This window comes from Nicotiana tabacum, chromosome 23 (genome assembly GCF_000715075.1).
Source record: "Nicotiana tabacum cultivar K326 chromosome 23, ASM71507v2, whole genome shotgun sequence".
In the NCBI taxonomy this organism is placed as follows: Eukaryota; Viridiplantae; Streptophyta; class Magnoliopsida; order Solanales; family Solanaceae; genus Nicotiana; species Nicotiana tabacum.
Genome location: NC_134102.1, coordinates 93745632 through 93770709, shown reverse-complemented (window position 1 = coordinate 93770709; position 25078 = coordinate 93745632). Strand labels below are relative to the sequence as shown.

The 25078-nt window shown below is 36.6% G+C and overlaps 1 protein-coding gene and 1 long non-coding RNA gene across 2 annotated transcripts; one reads left to right on the top strand and one right to left on the bottom strand.

Moving 5' to 3' along the window:
* The first annotated feature begins 14832 nt into the window (after positions 1-14832).
* On the top strand, positions 14833-15579 carry LOC107820894 (uncharacterized). The gene has a single exon (XM_016647248.2). It carries the CDS (start codon positions 14833-14835, stop codon positions 15577-15579), a length of 747 nt encoding a protein of 248 aa, XP_016502734.2.
* Positions 15580-18807: 3228 nt separating this feature from the next.
* Positions 18808-21707, bottom strand: LOC107820895 (uncharacterized). The gene is made up of 2 exons (XR_001656008.2): positions 21369-21707; positions 18808-19232 (listed from the first exon to the last, which is right to left on the bottom strand). It is a non-coding gene; the product is annotated as an uncharacterized LOC107820895 (long non-coding RNA).
* Between the last annotated feature and the right edge of the window lie 3371 nt (positions 21708-25078).

The following is a 25078-nucleotide window of genomic DNA, read 5'->3' as shown; positions in this document are numbered from 1 at the left end:
TTTGCATGCACAAGATTAACTTGGAGGAAGGTTCCAAACCATCTATTGAGCATCAAAAGAGACTCAACGAAGATATGTAAGAGGTTGTCAAAAAGGAGATCATCAAGTGGTTAGATGTCGGGATTGTCTACCCCATTTCCGATAGTCCGTGGACTTCTCCGGTTCAATGTGTCCCAAAGAAAGGGGGCATGATAGTGGTCACCAATGATAAGAATGAGTTGATTCCTACAAGAACGGTGATCGGGTGGAGAGTGTGTATGGACTATCGTAAGCTCAACAAAGTCACAAGGAAGGATCATTTTCCACTTCCCTTCCTAGATCAAATGCTTGATAGTTTGGCCGGTCGTGCTTTCTATTGTTTCCTTGATGGGTATTCCGGATGCAACCAAATTCTTATTGCTCTGGAGGATCAAGAGAAAACTACTTTTACATGTCCTTATGGTACTTTCGCCTTCAAGCGGATGCCATTTGGGTTGTGCAATGCACCGACGACTTTTCAAAGGTGTATGATGGCGATATTCACGGACATGGTGTAAGATTACCTTGAAGTCTTCATGGATGACTTTTCGGTAGTCAAAAATTCTTTTGATGATTGTCTCGCAAACTTGGATAAAGTGTTGGCAAGATGTAAAGAAACAAACTTGGTGTTAAACTGGGAGAAATATCATTTTATGGTCGAGGAAGGCATTGTCCTTGGCCACAAGATCTCAAAGAATGTCATTGAAGTCGACAAGGCAAAGATTGAGGTGATTTCTAAACTTCCACCTCCAACTTCGGTGAAAGGTGTGCGGAGTTTCTTAGGACACGCAGGGTTTTACCGACGTTTCATCAAGGATTTCTCTAAAGTTATGAACCCGTTATGCAAACCTTTGGAGAAATATGCTAAGTTACACTTTAATGATGATTGCATGAGAGCTTTTGAATTGCTAAAGTTCAAGTTGACTACTACTCCCATTATCACTGCTCCAAATTGGAGTGTTCCTTTTGAGCTCATGTGCGATGCAAGCGATGTAGCTGTAGGTGTTGTTTTGGGGCAACGCATCAATAAGATTTTTCATCATGGTCTACTATGCTAGTAAGATCATGAATAGTTCCCAAGTCAACTACACTATTACAGAGAAAGAGCTTCTTGCTATTGTGTTTGCTATGGAGAAGTTTCACCCATACTTGATGGGTGCAAAAGTGATTTTTCACACGGATCATGCGACACTTCGTTATGTTATGAGCAAGAAAGATTCCAAAGCCCAATTGATGAGATGGGTGCTTTTGTTGCAAAAGTTTGATATTGACATTCAAGATAGAAAAGAAAGTGAAAACCAAGTGGCGGACCATTTGTCTCGTTTGGAGGAGGAGGGGAGGCCACATGATGGCCTGAAAATCAATGACTCCTTCCCGGATGAGAAACTTTTGGCTATTTCAATGAAAGGGGTGCCATGGTTCATGGATCTAGCAAATTTTCTTGTGAGTGGTATCATCCCTGATGAGTTCTCTTCAAACCAAAGGAAGAAGCTCAAACGGGATTGTCAAGACTATTATTGGGATGAACCGTACCTTTTTCGGATTTGTACGGATAGAGTGATTAAAAGATGTGTACCGGAAGAGAAACAATGTGAAATTCTTCGGGCTTGTCATTCTTCTCCATATGGTGGTCACCATGGTGGAGCAAGAACGGCGACCAAAGTGCTAAGTTGCGGTTTCTATTGGCCCACTCTTTACATGGATGCAAGTGATCTAGTCAAGCATTGTGATGAATGTCAAAGGGTCGGTGGAATCTCGAAAAAAATGAAATGCCCCTCACCACCATTTTGGAGATTGATATTTTCGATGTGTGGGGGTATTAACTTCATGGGTCCTTTTGTGAATTCTTGTGGAAACACCTAAATCTTGGTCGTGGTTGATTACGTGTCCAAATGGGTTGGGGCCATTGCTTTACCCAACAATGAAGCGAGAAATGTGGTGGCATTCTTGAAGAGGAACATTTTCACAAGGTTTGGCACTCCTAGAGCTATCATAAGGGTTAGGAGGTCACATTTTCGCAGCAAAGCCTTCGACACCTTACTCACCAAGTATGGTGTCATTCATAAAGTCACGACTCCCTATCATCCACAAGCAAGCGGTCAAGTGGAAGTCTCCAACCCGGAGATAAAGAGTATTTTGTCTAAAATAGTGAATGCAAACCGGACGGATTGGTCCAAGAAACTTAATGATGCTTTATGGGCTTATAGGATGGCTTACAAAACACCCATCAGAATGTCTCCATATCGGTTGGTATTCGAAAAAGCTTGTCATATTCCGGTGGAACTTGAGCACAAAGCCATGTGGATTTTAAAGAAGTTGAATCTTGAGTGGGATGTCGCCCTAACTTGAGGGAGGCACATTTGAATGAGTTGGATGAATTCAGGTACCATGCATACACAAATTCGTCCTTACACAAAGAGAAGATGAAATACCTTCATGACAAGTACATTTGGAACAAGGAGTTCAAGGAAGGTGATCTTGTGTTGATTTTCAATTCACGGTTGCGGATATTTCCCGAAAAGTTAAAGTCTAAATAGTAAGGCCCGTTTGAAGTTGTGGGTGTGACACCTTTTGGTGCATTGGATATGAAGAATAAAAATGATGAGGTGTTTAGAGTCAATGGTCACCGGGTGAAGCATTATTTGGAAAAAGTTGGTGATGGCCACGTTGTAGCAGTGATTAATTTCAAGTGATGGTAATCTACGTCGTGCCGCGACGTTAAATCAGGCGCTTCTTGGGAGGCAACCGATGTATTTTTCTTCTTTTTCTTTTCTTCTTTAGTAGATAGGTGTTATTTTTGTGCTAACAGGATTCGAATATATTGCAGGAATGAGTGCTTTACAAGAACTGTGCTCAGAAAAATTGGCTAAGTATGAAAAAAGTACGGACCGCACATGTATTGTGCGGACCGTATAATTTTGAATGCTACAGTAAAATGGGACCTTCAGTCTCACAATTCTTGTGCGGACCGCATAACTTGAGATGGAAAATTGCAAACTCTCTGAAGTTTGTTTGTCAGAGAAATAGCCAAAGTACGGTCGCACGTCGAATGCTGCTGTCCGCAGTCAAAATCTGCGGTCACACCCCAAATTGTGCGGACCGCAGATTTTCAAAGGATTTGAACCTCCAGGTAACAGAGTGCGGACCGCAGAAGGAATTCTGTGTCCGCACGCGTCTCTTTGTCCCTTAGCCAGAACTATCGTGTATAAATAGTGAACCTATGCCTACTGTACAATCTTTTCACTCTCTAAGCACTCATAAAGCTAAAACTTTGCATGCATCTGTTCAATCAACTACCATTCTAAATACACATCTGTGATCATTCCTTCGCACTACTTCATCACTGGTATACTTCAATTATTCATAGATTTTTCAATTTTTAGTCTAATTTCAAATTTTTTAGTTAGTTCAAGCCATTTGTCACTAGAAGTAAATTTTACAACTATGTGGGGTTTAAATTATGTTGGGTCAACTCATAATTGCTATCTGGGGTATGGGTAACTTCATTATCATGTTTAATTTCTATTACTATGTCGAATTTGTGCAAAAAATTGAAACCCTTAGGAAGTCTGCACGATTTTATTTTGAAATCTGCGGCCGCACTAGAAATTGTGTGGTCCGCAGAAGTTGAGATTAGGGCAGCTGGTAAAGCATGATTCTGCGGACCGCACTTGAAATAGTGCGGACCGTAGAAATTACATTGCGGCCGCAGAAAAGTGTGTGCGGCCGCAAAATGGCCCAATCTCTATCTTTAGAGAGTTGTTATTTTGGGATATCCAATGTGCGGCCGCAATGATAATTGTGTGGTTCACAGTTCTTTCTCTGCGGCCGCAAATTTAAATTGTGTGGTTCGCACAACCCAGGCTGCGGCCGCACTTGCAATTGTGTGGACCACACTTCCTCACCCTACAAACATGTTTTGTTCTGTGAATATTTGTCTATCTACACTTGAACTAGACCTGACTTCTATTGTTGCTTTGTACAATAATGGTTAGATCTCGAGACCGCGGTGATACATCAAAGGGGAGGGGTGAACATTCCAAGGGCCGAGGCAAAAGTGCCTTACCTCTCTCCCTTCAAAAGATTATAAACAAAAAGGCTACATCTAGCCAAGGAAGAAATGTCGAGCCCGCCGAATCAAGCTCTTATGTCCCATCTAGGGAGGCATCGGAGGGCAACTTGGTTGAAGAACATGCTGTCCAATCAAAGCCACCATGTAGATTCCAACTCCGGGACGAGCCTTCTACATCACAAAGCACTTCTGAGGGTTCGAAAGGTGACAGTCAGGCTTTGGAGCCTGCATCTATACCTTCCCTTGATGCACCGGCTACTACAGTGGATGTTGATGATATTCTGGATGATAGTCGAGAGGTTGATACTAGATTTTCCAGCCTTGAGAGGTCGAAGAAGAAAGAGGTATGGGAAGATAGGTTCGTTAGTATGACCGCCTTCACGAGTTTTCGAGAGTGGTGGCCGTTGAGATCGCTCACTCTTGAGCATCAGTTCAATTTGAAAGACCTTGACAAATATAACCCGGCAGTGTTGAGACAGTTCTGGGAGTAGAAGGGGTGGATGTGGTTCACCTAGAGTATGGTGGATACCAAGGAATACCTGGTCCGGGAATTTTACGCCAATGTGGCGCATATAAAGAAAAGAACCAAAGTAACAAAAGTGAGAAATCTGAAGGTGAGATTCGACCAGAACACCCTGAACACTTATTTAGGGTTTAAGGATTTGGAGCCTGTGCAATACCTGGAAGAGTTAGCACTGGGAGATGCAGCTTGCCCGTGGCTAGCTAAAATTCTTACAGCTCCAGGGCTGCCTCCACTATGGATCATAGCAGGGGTTCCCATTCAGCGGAACACCCTAAACTTTGAGGCAAAGGGATGGAATACATTTGTGTGCATCAGACTAGACCCGTGCCAAATTGAAACTAATCTTCTGATTCTTCGAGCAGTGCTAGTCGCCTCTATTATGGCCGGGTACCCGATCAATGTGGGTATCGTGATGTCGGCCAACATGTCTGTGGTCGCCAGGCAAGGCGACACCTCCTACCTGTATCCCAACACTATCACTGAGTACCTTACGGATGCGCGGGTGGAGCCAAAGGATTTTGATACTAAGGTGCAGGCGAAGAAGACCTTCTCATATTATTCTTTGATTGGTGGTAGAAACCCAAAAAAGAAGGGTCAGCCCCCTACCACTGTGGGCCAATCTGACGAGCCCGCCGGGGTAGCTGCTGAGATAGTTGACATGCCATCTACTTTAGTAGAGCCTTCAGATAGTGCAACAACTATGCCTCCACCTCATTCTTCAGGTCCTTCAACCACACTTATTACAGGTTCCACCTCGGCTTTGAAGCCGGTGCCTGTGCCCACTCATCCACTATCTGCGTTTCGAGCTTCCCAAACACTGGTGAGCCTCAATAATTGGATGCAGACAAACACTGCAAAGCTGTCTGACATATCCAGTACTGTTGAAGTGCAATCATCCACTCCGGCAACCCAGATTCCTCCGATAGTGGAGGATACATTGAAGAAGATCTTGGAGAACCAGACCACCATAATGAACACCTTGGTAGCACATGGAGTAGTGATTGAGGAGCCGGGAAAGTAAGTAAAGAAAATGAGGAAATCTTAGGCGTCCAAGAAATCAGTTGACAAGTTGAGGAGAGAGGTGACCAAGATAGCAGCAGCTAGTGATCTTCCACTTGACATGCTGATGGAGACAGATCCAGCAGCACCAACAGATCCAGCAGCACCATCAGCTCCAGTGGCACCAGCTGGCCAGTCTGAGGAGCCAGACCTGGCTGTCGACACTGCCGAGGCGGTGCACCATATGTTCACCAACATAGATACTCCTAGAGCCAAGGATGATGAGATTTATCTAGAGGAGACTGAGGGCAGTGATGCTGCTATGGACACAGAGATGCCCAAGGCCACATAGGGAGTTCTCTTCACTCTTACCCTTCCTTATTCTTATTTTGTTAAGCATTGAGGACAATGCTTATTTTAATCGGGAGGGGCGGTGGAGTTTATTTGAGCTATTTTGATGATTCTAGACATTTGGTTTGTAATAACTGACAGTATTTTCTTATTTCTCCTTATTCTGTATATATTCTCTCCTTTCTATCATTATGTATATATTCTCTCTTGTCCTCTCTCATTATGTATATTCATTACATTTTCAGTAGTTTTGCTTTGTAGCTTCTTTATTTTATTTTATTATTAGCAAATGTTTAATTTAGTAGTTTCTTTTTGAGTTAGTAGCTTATTTTTATGTATTAATGGATAATAAGCCTTTGGTTTTCTTAATGCCACGGTTCTTTCCAAAGGTAATTTTTGTGTGAACCGGGTGACTCGTCCCAACGATGTTTGGCGTGACAACCTTCTTAAGGGATTGAGTCCATCTTTGATGTCTAGGTAGTAATAGTAGTAATAATGAATAAAAAACCTAATTGAGTCAGGCTCGAAGAGGCAAACATGCTTTACTTGGTACCAACACACTTAACTACGTGCTTATAGTTAAAAATAAGTTTTTTTGGAAAGAAATAGCTCTAGTTAGTGACCTTTTGACTCTTGTGTTGACTTAGGCAATCATCGAGTGGTTTAGTCAAACCATAGTGATTTTCAATCTTGAATATGATCGTTGTGGGCCCTCGACTATATCTTCTTTAACAATCCAGTTGTGTGAGAGGTGAGATATTTTTGTTGCAAGTCCAAGTACCCATGAAAATGGTCTAGAACTTGCCCCGAATATGTTTCTAGGCGAAATTATAAGTTCTGCTTGGCTTGAGAAATGATTGTAGGCTCTCCTTGTCCCGCTTGAAATTTTCTATGGCCCACCAATGTTATTATCCCTAGTCAGCCCATTTGAGACTAAAACCTTTCTCATTTGATAACCATGTTACAAGCCTTTACCCGTTTTATTGTAACCCTTTCTTAGCACCCGAGCTTTCCTTAATACTCTTGTGAAATAATTGGCTAAAAATATAAGTTTTGGGGAGAGACGAGGAGTCTGAAAAAGGTATTTAAGGCAAAAGAGAAAAGAAATGAAGAGAAGGAAAGGCAAGAAAAAGAAAGAACAAAAAAAAATACAAAAAAAAATGAATAAGTTAAAGGGATTCAAAGAAAAGTAATGATGCAAAGCATGGAGAAAGAAAAGAAGGAGAAAAATGAATATCATGACCAAGAAATAGTGATGTTAAGTCTCTCTAGTTCCCCTAAGGAAAAGAAAAGGCCTCAAAGAGTTGGCAAAACATGAGCCGATAAAAGAAAATGGAGTGCTTAAGGAAAGATGAACCCGTTCTATCATAACTTATCCAACCTTAGTCCAAAAGCCTTCATTGCATTCCGAAAAAGCCCTACGTGATTTCAAGTCGAGTAAGCTTACATTAGTGGTGATTTAAATGAGGGGCAAGCCTATGGTACTTAAAGCCGTACTTGTGACATTCTTTTGAGAGAGATGAGCGAACCTTTCACAAATCTTTGAATTGAGTGCTATATTTTTTTAAGTGAGATAGGCAAACGGAGAGTAGAGGGGGAAGAGTTTGGGATCCACAATAACCTACATGAAAGAGCGAGCTTCCTTGATGTAATATTAAGTGTATCTTTTCTACATATGATGTTGATTTACTTTGCCCTTAATAAGAGAGATTTGTGTTAATAATATCCTTTTACACAGATTAGTGTGGGGAATTCCAAACAACTCAAGCTGGATAAAATCCATACTTTAAAATGGGCTTCCAATAGCTTAGTATATATTGTTTGTTAGTTGTTACTTTGGAGGCAGTTATTTTATTTGTGCCGCTTGAAATGTAGATATGGTTACAATTGGACCGTTCATAATAGTCGGGGCGGACCTATGCTATATAAATAGGGGTCACCGACACCCGTAAAGTTTGGCAAAAACTCCATATATACATATGCATATTTTTAGAAAATAGTAATCTATTAGTAGTGGACACCGCATAGCAGATTTTGGTTGAATCCAAAAGTGCACCGACAAGCTTCAAATCTTTGATCCCTCCGATAATAGTCAACCCTTTTCCCTTCAAGTCAACTTACAATGGATACTTAATGAATCTATATATAAGTTTCCTTTCTTTAAACAAACTCTATGTGTACTTAAGATATGAGGAATTTGATTACGCAAATCTCCATTTCTTGCTCCTAGACGCAATTTTTTTTCCTGAGGAATTTCATTACGTAATCCCCCGTTTCTTGCTGTTAGACGCAATTTAATTGTTCAAAAGTATGTTAATAATTTAACTACATAATACATAGTATTAATTGGGAGTTGACGCTACTATTCATCACTGAAGATTTTTAATTTGATTAAATATTATTACTCTAAATTTGTGATAAATAATTCAAGACCATATTCAAAATCTTAAGGCAGAAATTTAATTGTTTCCCTATCGAACCCCAGCGTTCCACATGCCGCCCACCAAGCCCCCCCCCCCCCCCCCCCCCCTCTTCTTCTTTTTTTTCGAAAGAAAGGAAACGAAAACATTATGTAAAGAGATTTTCAACCCAACAGATTTTAACCCAAATGATCATTTGAATTTTGGGTGAGGCAACTTTCCTTCTTATTACATTACTGGTCTCTAGTAACGTCCGTTGCATGTTTGTTCCGGTCATTATTATAAAATATCGACAAATTTAAAAAAATATTAAGTTATAAAATAGAAAATACTGCAACTAATAAAAAATATCAATTTTACATTTAAATTTTATTCATTAAACACAATTCATAGCAATGGAGTGCTACATTTTTCATTTAGCAAAAGGTGTTTGAAGCTAAGTAAGATAAAATAACCTCTAATGGTATGAATATGTTGATGAATTCATGCTCTAAATTTAATAAACGCATGTAAATACTCTTAACAAAATTAGGAAAAATATGAAGAAATATATATTTCAACAAAACCTGCAAACAAAGCATAATAACTCTATATTTATCTTCGCCCCAAATGTTCAGAAATAGGATTGTTCGTTCAGATTTATAAATACTTCCTCAGAAGTAGAAATAAAAATAAAATTATTATAAAATCTAACTTGCACTCACTAATTAAATATTTCGCTTTACTTAGACCAGTACTCACAATTACACACCAAAATTTGAATCTCGTAGTCTCAGAAGATAATAATAAAAGAAATAAATATAAGAAAACATAAAATGAGACTAAAGTTATAACACCACTGATAAGTGGAGATTTTGACTACTTATTAGTGCCTTTTAGCTTTCGTTTCAGTCCAAAAGCGCTTAATTGTATTTCCGAAAACTGATGAAATGTGCTTAATTGAAGGAATATTGGAAGATGAGCTCCCAAGATGAAATCCAACTCAAGAAGGAATAATCTGAACTCAAAGACAAAAACAGGCGCAATAGCTCAGAAGTGCGGACCGTAGAATATCATCTGCGTCCGCAGGTTGTGAAGAAATTCCCATAAGAGAAATGTGCAAAGTGCGGTCCCCACATGATATGTGCGGCCGCATAAACTGAGTCAGAGCAAAAGTTCAGAGAACCTACATCTCAAGTCCAACAAAAGTGCGGATCGTACAATTATTGTGCGGTCGCAGACATTATTATGCGAACCGCAAAAAGAGAGCAGTGCGGCCGCAGTTCAGAATTATGTGGCCGCAGATTTTCAGTCATGTCAAGCTAAAGCAAAGTGCGGACCGCACATGGAATTGTGCGACCGTAGAACCTCCGAAAATGGCATTTTTGTCCGAAAATTCCAGCCCTGTATAAATAGAAGAATTTCACTTTTTTAGGTCAAGTTTTGACATCAGCCGCTAGAGTAGACGGTTTCTTTTACTCTTTTTAGTAGTTTTTGCTATTTTGTGCTTTTTGAACATTGATTTCATCATTTTAATTATCAATATGGGTTTAATTATCATTTTTTCTTCTATTTCTTCTATTTCAAGCACGAGTAGCTAGAGTTTTACTAGGGATGTGACCCAACCCTAGTGTGTAAACATTATGGGTGTTTGATTTAGTGTTTGTTTATGGTTGAGTGTTTATTATTTAGCCTTGTTCGTGCTTTAATTTGTAGAATTGATGGTTGCAAACATTAGTTCATGCCTATTTGACTTAGTCTTTACTTGAGAAAGAGAGACTTAGTCTAGGAAAACTTGGCTAACAAGGAATTGGGCCAATCGAGAGATTGATAGTCCCAATTAAAGGTTTCAACCTAGAGATAGTAATAACCCGACTTGAGCTTTTATCAACCGTTTTGTGCAACACCCATTTGGACTTGAGAAAGCCAAATTGTGCACAGTCACTCTCTGTGCACAATTATTAGGCAATTACACTTAGGTAATGGTCACACCCCTAGGCTTTTTACAAAACTTGAAAAACAAACAAAAACAATTTCATAGTTACACTTCTTAGCTTGCAATCTTAGTTTAAATTAGACTTAGAATCAATCCAAATTTGTGGAAGTGTAAATTGAGATAATTCAAGCTCATACACTACAATATATACTCCTAAGTCCCACATATAGCTCCTTGTGAAATTCGACCCCAACTCCTTGTTGGGTATTACTATTGCATCGACCGTTTCATAACCTCGATTTGAGGTGCGACTTGGACAAGATCAACCACAATTTCAAAAAAAAATACATATCTATTCACTAAAATTACGATACCTCTAAATACTATCATTTAAATGGATTGGCAACTGAATAGTTAATTATGACACAATACAAGAATTATATATACAAATACAATCAGAATTTATATATTTCAAACCCCCAAGCAATAATAGAAAAGACATCCGAGTAAACAGAAGACAGATGAACAAAAATAACAAAGAGAATACATGAAGAGTTCATCTGGCAACATAATATTTGTCTTGGCCTCGACAATAATGCTAGAACTCTAAACTCGGTGAGAAAATACAGAGCATATACAACAATGTATAAATAAGGCCTTCTGAATTTCCATTGTCCAACACCTCGATAATCAAGATGATAACTTGTAATTGTCAGCAAATAGACAATAATGTTATTGTAAATCAATGAAAAAAATATTATTTTCACATGGCACAATTCACATAAAAATTTTGTAAGGTAATTTTACTTATAAGACAAAAGGTACACTCAAGGATAATGCAAAAATCTCAAAAGTCACGATAATGAAAGGTTAATTCGCTAGTTTTCTTCATTTCCGTTACAAGTGAAACAAACACGACACATTAGAGAGACTTTAATTCCAGAATAATTAATTAATTAATAACTTTTAAGTATGTAATTATTGCTATAAGTTGCAGCACGCAACTCCAAATGCTAAGCAAACTATGGAATACATACATATATATATATATATATATATATATATATATATATATATATATATATATATATATATATATATATATATATATATAATTAAATAGAAGTAACTCTTTATTGTCTTGCTAATTATAACTTACAATTGAATGTTAGTCCATATAAGAATTTATAACGTATGTTTACATATTTATACAATAATAACAAATTGAATATGTGTAATAAAAGAGTAAAATGGTCTATCAATGTTTGAAGGAGATTGTAGTAAAATAACTTTCACTAATAGTTTTCAATATAGTATGATGTTGATCACTTATATCATCTTTTAAGTTCACATAAGTTTAGAATTTTTGGTCAAATTATTTTGAGGGGCAAAAAGGTTAGAAGCACACAATCATATACAAAGAAAATAGAGAAGAAGAAAAGGATATAAGGATTAAATGGGGTGCCCTCTCAGTCATAAATAGACTAATTAATTACTAAAGACAGAGAAAGCCAATATGATATTTCAAGCGTTTTTTCGGGTCAAGATTTAAACTACTCATTATACTTTTAGAGTTATGAGTTCATATATACTCTTTGTTGCAATTTAATCGATTTTTACATATAAATTTATACTCCGCGTTGAAAGTTATGAGTTCAATTGAACTCGGTATTATTATGTTAGATCCGTAACTCTCTGAAATGCGTAATTACGAGCTTTTCGAGTCGGGTAACAATTGGGATCCACAAAAAAATAATACAAAAATAAAAAGTTAACAAATCTTCTACTTGGATTGAATTCTTTCCATCGACGTCAAAAAAACGAGCATCACTCTAATTTTGCCCACATTCCTTGTAAGGGCTCTACTCATGAGTACTTACAGCACACACCAATCTAAACTTGTTAGCTCAACTGCATTGGTCATATCATATAAGTTGTATTATCATGTGTAAACATTTTCTTCACATAAACAATGCCCTGTCATATATATAATATCTCAGATAAAAGTGATGTCTGATGTCAATATGTGCTCATGGTACAATATCTGATTCTTACTATGATGAATGATACTATGACTGTCACAAAACAGTAAAGTCTTCTTTGAGCCAATCCAAGATCATTTACCAAACCGTTTACCAAATAGCCTCCTTCACCTTTTTTGCCAGATAGGTAATACTTCCTTGTGTTGTTAAATTGTTCACAAGTTTTGCCGGACGGCCCGGGAAGACTTGGTAATACTATTGTGTTGTTTAATTATCCATGTCTAATTTCCGGACGGAAAGATTTTGTACTATCTTCATTTAACCTATCTTGTTATATTATTCACAAATTTATTTTAACTTGTATGACATAGCAATTATAGCAGTGCATCAGGTAGGGCCTAATTCCTCTTGTTAATAGCTTTCTAGATGTTCGTAGCTCTATTGTTTTAGTCTTAATTTGTGCATAATATGCAGCTCGCAATAAAAATGTTTCTCATGCAGATATAGAAGAAACCTTCATTCTGGCTCGTCAAAATAGATCATAATGGAGTAGAATTGATATATTAAGTCTATACTATGCAACTTAGGAGTATAGACATATATATGCCAGGAGAATTAGAAGAATGTTATTGCGGAGATGGGAGAGGTCGCCTGCCGTTGGGTCTAATTTGGTAGTTGGGGTTGTCAGACTTATTTTGGTTAGAGTTGGGAAACAATATTTTCCTTTATTAGACATCGTGTGTGCAGCCGAGGAATTGCCTCAGCCGCATTTACATCAGTTGAATAGGTGAAGCATCCGACCAATATGAGATTAAATTTTGGTCAACATAACTGGTCTTTCTTGCATTAGGTGCCTCAATTAAATGAATCTGATAGAAATTTTAAGAAAGTACCACCGCACTTTAAGGGTCTTCCCAAAGCACGTTATTCCTTTCAAACTTTCTGATTAGGTCTCGACTTGACTATTATATTAGCTGAAAATATATTTCAACTACCACTATCCTACCAAAAATTTTAAATGAAGACCTTGGTTGGAAGTGGAGGGTGCTCACCACTATAGCAACCCACTCTTGTCTAAAAAAAAAGAATATATATATATATATATATATATATATATATATATATATATATATATATATATATATATGCATCTTTTGATTCTCTAAATTACCCTTACTATTTCTACCATCTCATTAAATGCAAGGACTCTTTTGTCTTTTCACCAAAAAAATTCTAAAATTCTCGCGCATAACAGTTCCAAAAGTCAAAGTCCCTTTCAAATGTGCAGATTCTCATCACTTTCCATTGCCATTAAAGTAATATTGTATGAAACAGAAATGGACATTAAGCAATCTAAAGGTTTTGTTCCTAGTTAGCTGTCACCATAGCCTTATCCTCATCATTCCACTACATATTCCCCAAACCCATCTCTATAATTTCATTTCTAACAAATAATAACAAATACCCAACGCTAAATATTGCAACTTTCACTTAAATAATTACGAGGTAAACCAAGAAAGGAAAATATACTTGGAATGGAAATAATCGAATCCAAACACTATCTTAGATTTTTTTATTTTTTTAAAAAAAAGGATCTTCTTGAATACCCAAAGTTCTATAGATCCAAATTTAAATCTCAAAAATCTTGAATCCAAATTATCAGTAAGAAAATAACCGGAAAGAATGTGCACTTAGATATAATAATTAATATATGGATTTAAAATTTATGTTTTGTAAATAAGTAGAGACCTAATATTTAATTTGTTGTTCGCCGTCCAGGAATCTGAAGAGTTTGTATCGAAGGGGAATAGTAGAGAAGAGGAATTAAAGAGGGAATTGCGAGAACTTTTGGTAGAAGGACAAAAAGGTCCTCATATTTAATGAGATGGTAGGAAATAGTTTAGAGAATAAAAAATGCGTACAATACCCGGGGGCGGATTTAGGAAAAATTGCATTGTTTATATAGGGGTAATTTTTATTTTTACGTATAGATATAATATGTCGAACCCCCTTGACACAAGCTTGGCTTAGTGGTCAAGGGTGTTCAGATTTTGTAGAAGGTCGTAGGTTCAGTTCCTGTCAATTGCAATCTAATTCTTTTTACCTAAGATGTTTTTTTTTAATTTTAAACGAAACGACTTCGTCTCTTTTAATATGTTTTTCCCCAAAAAATGTGACTGACTTTGGGTTAAAATCCCTAAATCTCTCTCTCTCTATCTCTTCGTTGCCTCACTAGCTCACTCCACTCTCTCTCTCTCTCTTCAATCTCTCTACCTTGTTGTTGCTGCTTGCTATTATTCTGAAACAATGGTCTATTCAATCTTCATTTGAGAGACAATCTAATCAACTTAAATATGAGTATTGGATTCGCTTAACTGCTTCAGTTATTGTAGTAAGACTTCTTATAACTCAAGGTTTAGCATTTCGAGGTCATGATGAATCTAAGTCTTCACTTAGTAGGGGGTAATTTTTATCAAACTCTCTTATGGTATGCAAAAGTGTGTGATAATATTCGTGATTATGTACTGGAACATGCTCCTCAAAATGATCAAATGACTTCTCCGATAACTCAGAAAGACATTGTTACTGCATGTAAGATAGAAACAACTAAAACTATAATTGAGGAACTAAATGGTGATTACTTTGCCTTGCTAGTTGATGAATCTTTTGATATGTCCTGTAAGGAGCAAATGGCTATTGTCTTACGTTATATTGATATAATGAGATTTGTGATGGAGCGACTTATTGATGTTGTTCATGTTCAAAATACTAGTACTTCATCTTTGAAGAGTGCAATTATTAATTTACTTGCTCAACACTCCTTAAGTCTATCATATGTGCGTGGACAATGTTATGATGGGGAAAGCAATATGCAAGGTGAGATTAATGGTCTTAAAATGTTGATTAAGAGAGAAAGTAGATCGGCTCATTTCATTCATTGTTTTGCTCATCAACTCCAACTTACCCTTGTTGCGATTTCTAAGAAATGTCTTCAAGTGGGGGAACTTGTAGTATTGGTTTCAAATATTTTGAATATATTGGGATCTTCTTTTAAGCGTATGGATGAATTTCGAGAATCTCAAAAAGAAAGAATTCAAGAGGCATTAGATATGGGTGAGCTTACAACCGGTAGGGGCTTGAATCAAGAACTTGGTCTTTCAAGAGCATGTGATACTCGTTGGAGATATCACTTTAAATCTTTTAATATTTTTATTATGATGTTTGGCTCTATTCTTGATGTTCTTGAATCGCTTGTTCTTGATACACATTCTACAGAAGAAAGAGCCAAGGCAATGTGATATCTCAGGGCTTGTCAAACATTTGAGGGTGCATTCATGTTACATTTGATGAGAAATATTTTAGCAATGACAAATGAGCTCAATAAATTCTTACCAAAAAAGAGCAAGACATTGCAAACACCATGCTACTTGTTGAAGTAGAAAAGAAAAGGTTGCAAAAGTTAAGGAAAGAGGAATGAGAATCTCTTATTGCTAAGATATCTGCATTTTGTATCAAATATAATATTTTGATACCTCACTTTGATGAGCCATATGTTAGTTCTTTAAGATCACGCGGCAAACCTGCTGATTGTACAGCCTCACATCATTATCGGGTTAAAATATTTTGCAAAATTATTGATTGGCAAATTCAAGAATTTAATGAATGTTTTGACGAAGTGACAACTTATTTGCTTCATGGAATTGCTTGTTTGAATCCAATTAACTCATTTTTAAGTTTTGACATCAAGAAAATAATGAGAATGGCAGAGTTATATCCTAATGACTTTGATGAATTTAGTATGGGTGCTCTTGAGAATCAGCTTGCAAGTTATATTATTGATGTTCGTGATGTTGATGAAAGATTCTCCGATCTACATGGGCTTTGTGATCTTTCAAAAAGATTAGTTCAGACAAACAATCATTCAAATTATTCTCTTATATTTCGCTTAGTGAAACTTGCTTTGCTTCTGCCTGTTGCTACTGCATCAGTTGAAAGAGCTTTTTCGGCGATGAAGTTTATCAAGAATGACTTATGAAGTCGAATGAATGATGAGTTCTTTAGCGGTTATTTGGTGCTATGTAGAAAAAAAATGTGTTTGATAGTATTTCTAATGAGGCTATTATTAAAACATTTCAAGATATGAAACCTCGTCGAGTGCAGTTGTAATAATGTATTTAGTTATTTTTTGTTGATCTCATTAGTAACTAACTCCTTATAACTAACACAAGACTTGTTTTTTGTATTTTCTGTTTTGAAAGTCTTGTTACTATGATCAGTTTATCTTAACACTATGTTTGTGTTGAGAACTTTTCTTTCTATTAATGAAATATGTTAGCATCTATTTTTTTTTTTGGTTGGCTAGCTTCATTGTGTATTTGATTTTTAAAATTTTTGAACCCCCTTCGCAAATATCATGCCTCCGCCACTGACAATACTAACCTACTACATGCCCTATATATACATATATAAAACTTGCATAGATATTCTCTAATAATGGATACTGGAGGAGCAATTGATAATGCACGAAGGCAAATGATGGTAGAAGCAATGGATAAGCGTATTGACAAGCACAAAGATCGCCTTCATAATCTCCAAAACATTGTTTTCCAACTTGCAAACTATTATTTCATCTTCCAAGGTGTCATCTTAGCTTCCATATCCAATGCTTCATCCCTCAATTGTTCTAACCGATGGTTCCTTTTCACTCTCTCCCTATTCGCTGCCATTATCAATCTTTTCGCAATATATTCAATAGGAAGAGAGTACATAGAAACTTTGAGCCATTATGATATTGCTTGGAAAGAATACAATGACCTTACGTTACCATTTGACTCAAATTCTGAATTTTTCTCTGCTCATACTACTCCTCAACCAGCTCAGTGTTCTCCCCAGGTTGTTGGTGATCAATTACATTTGAACAGGGAAGATCAACAATATTGGGAAGATCCTTATACAAAGATTAAGCGTCGCATTTGTTTGATTATTTGCTTAGTTTTACTTGGAGCTTTCGCGTGTATCATACTGCACGGATGCTGGAGCATTTTGTGTAAGAATGACGGTAAATGTAGCCGCCAAGAATTAGATTCTAATTGTATTAAACTTTGTGATAATTCAAAGTGTATGATGCTCTGTAATGGATTCTGAACTTGCTAAATTGGGGCAAAAGATTATATGGGACCTTTGAGTCCAACTTTATTTAGTGTCAAAGATTCAAGTCTTAAGAAAAAATTGGTAGATAGTGCGCATATATATTTTTAAAAATCTAAAATTTTCTTATTTACACAAACTCCCCTACTCCCTCCCTCCCCCTCCCTTATGCCTCATTCTCCTCCTTCAAACAACTAACAAATATTTAAACACCCGATCCTTTAATCAGAAGAAAAAGATGAAAGGGCAGAAGAAAAAGAAGAGAAACTATGCCAGAAAAGAGAAGGAAGGAGGAAGATGAAGAATAAGAAGAAAAGAAAAACGCAAAGATTTAAAGAGGAAGAAGAAGAGAAGAAAAGAAAAGAAAGAAGAGCGGGAATGAAATATAAAAGTGGAAATTTTCGGATGTTAATACTCCCAATATTTTAGAAATTATTAATAGACACTCGATCCTTTAGGACTCAAGAGCTCTTTTTGCCCCAAAGAAACCATCAACCACCCTAGTGCTGTAGTGTCTGCACCAATGCTACAAGATTAAAAAATGAAATAAATATTTCTTAAAGATAAAAATTGGCAGCGCTCCCTCTTTTCTTTTGGAATCAAACAAACGAAATCAAAATGACAAATAATGCGAAAAGAAAATATGGCCAAAAGTCCCCCCCACAATTCAAACGTTATATGGTCACACATCCTCCAAATATTCAAACGTTGGGACAGGGACTGGTAAGGTACACATAGGAACTGAAGACCCAGAAGTGAAGGCCAGGGAGTAAGAATTTACGTTCAAGTATGTTACCTATGTCAGATACTTGTTGCTAAAAGGGCAGCAAGCTCCCGCTATGCGCGGGATACGGGGAAGGGGTCGGACCACAAGGGTCTATCATACGCACATTTACCCCGCATTTCTACAAGAGACTGTTTTCACAGCTCGAACCCGTGACCTCCTAGTCACATGTCAACAACTTTACGCCAAGGCTCCCCTTCCAGATACTTGTTGCTAGTTCTCAGTAAATTATTCATGCCTCTCCATCAACAATTCTTGGCAGAACTTCTATTTCATGCGCATGTTGAAGTCCTCAGATTCAGAACTTCTGTATCCACTTATGTCTGCTATCAAATACCAGTTGTAACACTTTTACCAAGAGAGCAAATATAATTTTTACCTAAAAACTATATGAGCATAATTTCTATCTCATGTGCATGTTGCTAAATTTGACTATTGTCATGTTATCAATCATTCACATTATCCTCAAATGATCTTTTTTCTTTTTATGTGATAAAATAAGTCTTCAAAATTAGAATAAAATGCCTTGTTGCTACTGTTTAAGAAATGATCTAGAAGTAACTTATTTTACCAACTCTAATGTAGAACAAAAGTAAGTAGTGAAAGGCAATTAAAGAAAATTACAGAATATTGTGCAGTAATGCTAATCTGTGGAGGCTTTCTATTCTAGAAACTTTAGGTACACTGAATGAGTTCTTCTATATACCCAATGAATTGACAGAAAATAGTCGATAAAGATATGCATGTACAGAGTCAGCTAAAAAGTTAATCAAAGCTGCAGGAAATCCTAGAATAACTATCAAAAAATTAATCTAGTCCCTTCTATCGGAGTCTGTAGTGACATGGCAAAGATCATGATTTTTATTTGAAAAAAAAAACAATACGCTAGTGTACCCATATGATCTCCTGAACGTGGAGGCCTTTCGGGGGATGCCACCATTTGAGTGGCACTACAGTTTGTCCAATCTATTGTGTTTACCACCTGTTACCACATGCATTTAAGTCTGGACATCATGAAAACTACAGCACAAAGAAAACGATGTTATAACTCTTTAAAATAAAAATAGACCAATCTGTTGGCAAGTAGTAAGGAAAACAGGACCACAAACATATGATCCAAAGATGGCACATGAATAAAAATCAACTCCCTTTTTTGTCATGTACAAAAGTTGGTGAAAGCAAAAAAAAATTTAAAAGTAGAAAGACCAACATCTAGAAGTAGTAATATATGGCTCAAGTTTTCTAGTTATCTTAATGTATATATTACCTCTTATCTAACTATCATAAAAGAACTGGAGGACAGCTGGTTCCAAAATGATTGTCGAGGTTGGAAAAGATCACTAACGCTCAAGTTATTTTAATTATTTGTAGTCAGTCGATTGGCCAAAGTTAAAGTTTACCGCCAAGGTTAAAGAACCTTAATTGCCAAAATTTGATGCACTGCCTTATAAAAGGGATGAAAGGTGTAACTGACAAAAGGGACCGCGTGATAATCAAAAAGAAAGCACACAAGATCAGTTCTTACGAAAACTTAAGAACTGATCTTTATCTTTATCATAATGCTTTACATTTTTCCTGTTGGCTTTCCATTCTAAGTTCGCATGATAAGAAAACTTAAGAACATTATCCATGATCCACCTAGAAATAAGAAGCAGTAGCCACTCGCCCTAGCTCAAAGAGAGCAAGAATAATATGAGCTGTTGACAATGCTAAGGCAAATACATGTTCATGATCATGTCTGGTGTCTAGTGTCTGCTGCGTTTATTTGGAGGATAGAAATAATTTGACAGTCACTATCTCAAAAAATATAAGAATGAAGAGTGCATTCTTTAAAATAGGTTGTTCTGTCGCGATAATCATTCCTATTACTTGATACCATATCCAACATAGCATACAAGTCCTTCAAATGTCCAATATATTAATGTTGCTCCAAAAATTAAGCTATAAGATCTATAATGCACTACTAACTTGGCAAAACTATATATTTGAACACCAAAAATATTATAAGAAAATATGATAATGTGATTACAAGTCAGTGAGAGATCGGAGGAGATATTGTATCCATATTTGCACAATACCAGAATTTTGTGGCACAAGTGAAAGAGTTTTGTGTAGATTTATTTCTTCCTTCCCTGTAGCCAACATCTTATTTTTTGTGCCAAATTTTATGACCTTTAAAAATAAAAACTTACAAATGTATAGGCTTAGTTTGAATCAATCTATCTAAGAGGGACTAATTAGTTTTCTACAAGCAAAATTATATATGAGTAATTGGTCATCGGTAAGTTTCATCCAATATATTCTTTTTTTCCTCATAAAAGGGGACATTTCCCATATTTTTAGGTTATGGACCATACAAAGGCATGCTCGTATATCTATTGGATAGACAACTGGAACTGAAACATGGATAGACATTATACAAGTTACTTCAGCCTACCATAATAACTTTCACGACACAAATAAATTTATACAAATTTACCGGCATTCACGAACTATTCTAACGTATGACGAAGGTAATCGAGGCAATTAGAACCATAAGCAGTTGTAATAGATGGTGAATTGAACAATATAATGAACCACTCTTTCTTTGCTATTTCATAACCTTTTTCCAGCCATAAAGTCTTCCCATTTTCTCTGACACCCAGAAAAATATATTTGAATAAAAATCAGAAAATACTTGAAAACTTTACCAGTATAAAAAGGCTAATCATTTATCCTGATAAAATATTATAATTACTTGTCATCGAGGTTACCATAACAATAAAAATATAAAGATGATGCTTGATATTAATATATTGATCACCTTAATTTGCTTTTATTTCTTATTTAAGCGGATGCCCACAGTGAGACATTCCACAAGAACAACAATATAGATCACAATCAGTAAGTGCAGATGACCCATAATATCCATCAATAAGTATCATCAGTGAGGCTGGAAGAAGGGATGAAGTTAGAAGAAAAAGACTTGCAAGAATCCATCAAAATAAAATGCAGAAAATTCAGCAGAGTTAAAACAATACATGCAACATTATATGAACCAAATACCAAACAAAACAACAAAATTTGAAAGAAACATCAACTCTATCAAACAGAAAATCAACAAAAAGAAACCCAAGAACCAAAAAGATTGAAACGGAAAAGATAACATAAACCTACCTCAAAGAAAAGCAATCAGTTGACTCTTTGTTTGTGTAATCTTGAACTTCAACTTGAGAATTGATACTTTTCAAGTTAAACCATATGGGTTGTTGGGTAAAGTTAGAAGATGACTGGAGGTATAGTGATCGAGAGTGTAGACTAATGCAGAAACTCCAAGAAGAATTAATTTACCAAAACAGGCTCAAAAAGAGGTTTATTTTCTAGATACATTAAGCCAACTAATGTAATATATCCATAAAGCAAGGGCAAAAGGGTGTCCATAATAAAAAAAACCATGCCAAGATGACGTCACATATGAAGCTAGAATTATTTTTAATTACTGTTTTACCCTTCCTAGTACCAAAACTCTCATTTATTATATAGTAGTAGAATAGAATAGAATTATTTGTTAATTATTGTTTTACCCTTCGTAGTACCAAAACTCTCACTTATTATATAGCTAAAGTTAAAAATAATTTTAGGAGTCATATTTTATTCATTCATTGGGCCAAATCAATAAACGGGTCATAACTCCCCCTGTTTAAACTTTGGGAGTTAGACATACGGACTAAAGAGAATGGATTGATCTTACCACATTTGGTCTTAACTCTTAAGTGTACGAAGCTCTACAATCTTATCCCAATAATATCAGAAGGACTCCTTAGCAAAATAAATAAATAAGTATATATATATATATATATATATATATATATATATATATATATATATATATATATATATATATATATATATATATATATATATATTATGAAGTATAATATGTTTGAACAGTCTAAGTTATTAGACATCACTCTGAAAAAGGTTAAGAAAGGAAAAGGCGGACATTCAAGTTGCGTCTTTAAACCCACGGTACAATTGTAACGATCCGGACGGTTATTTTGAGAGTTGTAGCCCCATTCCCCCATTTTCTGCTCCTTTTGTGCTCTATAGCTGTTATATGACTTATCGGGTTAGTTGGTTCGGGTCCGGAGAGATTTCAGAGTGAATTGAGACACTTAATCTTATAATTGAAAGTTTAAGTTGAAAAAGTTAACCGGATGTTGACTTATGTGTAAACGACCTCGGATTTGAATTTTGATGATTCTGTTAGCTCCGTTAGGTGATTTTGGACATAGGAGCGTATTCGAATTGTGATTTGGAGGTCCGTGGTAGAATTAGGCTTGAAATGACGAAAGTTGGAATTTTGAAAAGTTTGACCGGGAGTGGGCTTTTTGATATCGTAGTCGGATTGGATTTCCAGAAGTTGGAGTATGTTCGAAGTGTCATTTGTGACTTGTGTGCAAAATTTGAAGTCAATCGGACGTGATTTGATAGGTTTCGGCGTCGTTTGTAAAATTTAGAAATTTCAAAGTTCATTAGGCTTGAATCCATGTGCAATTCGTATTTTTAATGTTGTTTGAGGTGATTCGAGGTTCGACTAAGTTCTTATCATATTTTAGGACTTGTTGGTATGTTTGGTTGAGGTCCCGGGGGCCTCGGGTTGATTTCGGGTGGTTAACGGACTTGGAATTAAGTTAGAGAAGCAGCTGAAGTTTTGTTACTGCTGGTGTAATCGCACCTGCGGAGTGGGCACCGTAGGTGCGAGCCCGCAGTAACGGGAAAGAAGCCGCAGAAGCGGGCAAGGAAGAGAGGAACAGGGGGTCGCAGGTGCGATGATTTTCCCGCACCTGCGAGGCCGCAGATGCGGGTCAGACGCCGCAAGAGCGGAGGCAACTAGGGCTAAGTGGCTTTTGTAGAAGTGGAATTTTCACCGCATAAGCGGATTTTGGCCGTATGTGCGGAAGGCCTGGGCAGAATCTATATAAACGAAGGTTCCGAGATTTTTGCCATTTCTAACATTTTGAGCTCGGAATTTGGAGGTTTTTGAAGAGATTCTTGAGGTAAGCTCCTTGTGGTTTTTTTCTTCAATAATTATGTTTTCCCACTGAATTTTTCACCTAGTTGGTGTATTTTTGAGGTGAAATTTGGGGGTTTGAGGCTAGGGATTTAGTGAGTTGATTTTGGGGGTTTGAGTGGCGATTTGATGTCGGATTTTGATAAATTTGGTATGGTTAGACTCGTGGTCGAATGGGCTTTGGGGTTTTGTGACCTGGTTGATTCCATGGCACTGTAAAGTGGTTCTATCTTATTGATATTCGTGTTTTCACCATGTGATAATATAACTGAGCTGTCAATCATGTTAGAGATCATGTTTAGGCTATATGCTGGTACTGTTCGGACCCATAGTGGTCGTTTCTTGCTGTTGACTTACTGATCTCATTGATATTTCGTACTCAGTCATATTCATTCATTTCATATCATATCGTAGTCTCTATTATTATTTATTATTACATCATATCATGTTCGGGATAGTTTCATGACATTTGTGAGCCCGTGAGTGAGACTAGAGAGTTTGATTACCGAGTTATGCCGAGAGCCTGATTATGAGTGACATTCATGGGATCGGGCTGCACGCCGCAGCGGATATACTGATTTATGAGCGCTTGGGCTGAAGGAGCCCCTCCGGAGTCTGCACACACCCCCAATGAGCGCAATTGATATTATTGAGAGATGGATCTTCCCTGGACATGGATCTTGTCCGAAATATTATATACCTGGAGATGGATCTTTTCCACGGGCTGGATTGGTCCTAATCGGTACTGGGTGACTGATGGTCAGTGATGTATATATATTCTGAGATGGATCTTTTACAGGGCCGTATGGGCCATATACAGTACCGAGTGATTGAGCATTTGAGAGTGTGAGAACATGAGGCTATCAGCATGGTGCATCACATACAGCATGTGCATTGACATGTTGAAGTAGAGGAGTTATATTCTTCATATCATTCAGAGTTGATCTATTTTACTGTTTGAGTTATCTATTGAACTTGAAAGCATGCCTACGTTTCTGCACTGTTATTTCTATATTGAACTGTGCCGGTTGAGTTCGTCACTACCTTTCAGTCCAAAGGTTTGATTTACTACTTATTGAGTTGGTTGTGTCACACCTCCTTTTACCCGAGGGAATGGAATCAAAGGAGTTTTTTCAATTTAAGTGACATTAATCGAAATGGGATGTTTTATTAGATTCAGAGTCGCCACTTGGGATAATTTCTGGTGTCCCAAGTCACCGATTTATTTTAAATCCCAAATCGAGGAAATTTGACTCTGTTTTACGGTCCGCGAATACAGAAGACCGGGTAAGGAATTCTGTTAACCCGAGAGAAGGTGTGAGGCACTCTCGAATTCCGTAGTTTTAGCACGGTCGCTTTAATCATACCTGGCTTAATTAAATGGTTTAATTACTCATTTTAGAACCTATGTACATTTACCTTTTTACCGCTTTTAATTGCTTTATTATTTGTAATTATGGAATTATTTTGAAACGAATCACGCGTACGTGTATTCGTTTTTCTTGGTGTGTCATGAATCATGTCACGCGTACGTGTACACAATCAATAACACTTTATTATTTTTAAGGATTGTTTTGTCAAGGTCGCGCGAACGCATCCTTTGCCTTTAATTTGGAAAATCATAATTATGTCACGCGAACGTATACATAATTACAATAATTGATTGGTTAACACGCACCTAAAGCATACTAAAGTATTCAAAGTATTCTGTTTATTTGCATATTTTATTTTTATTACTTTATTACTTATTGAAACGAGTCTTGAATTAGTTCATGGCTATTTGTTTTTTTTTAAGATCCAAAACATTTATTTA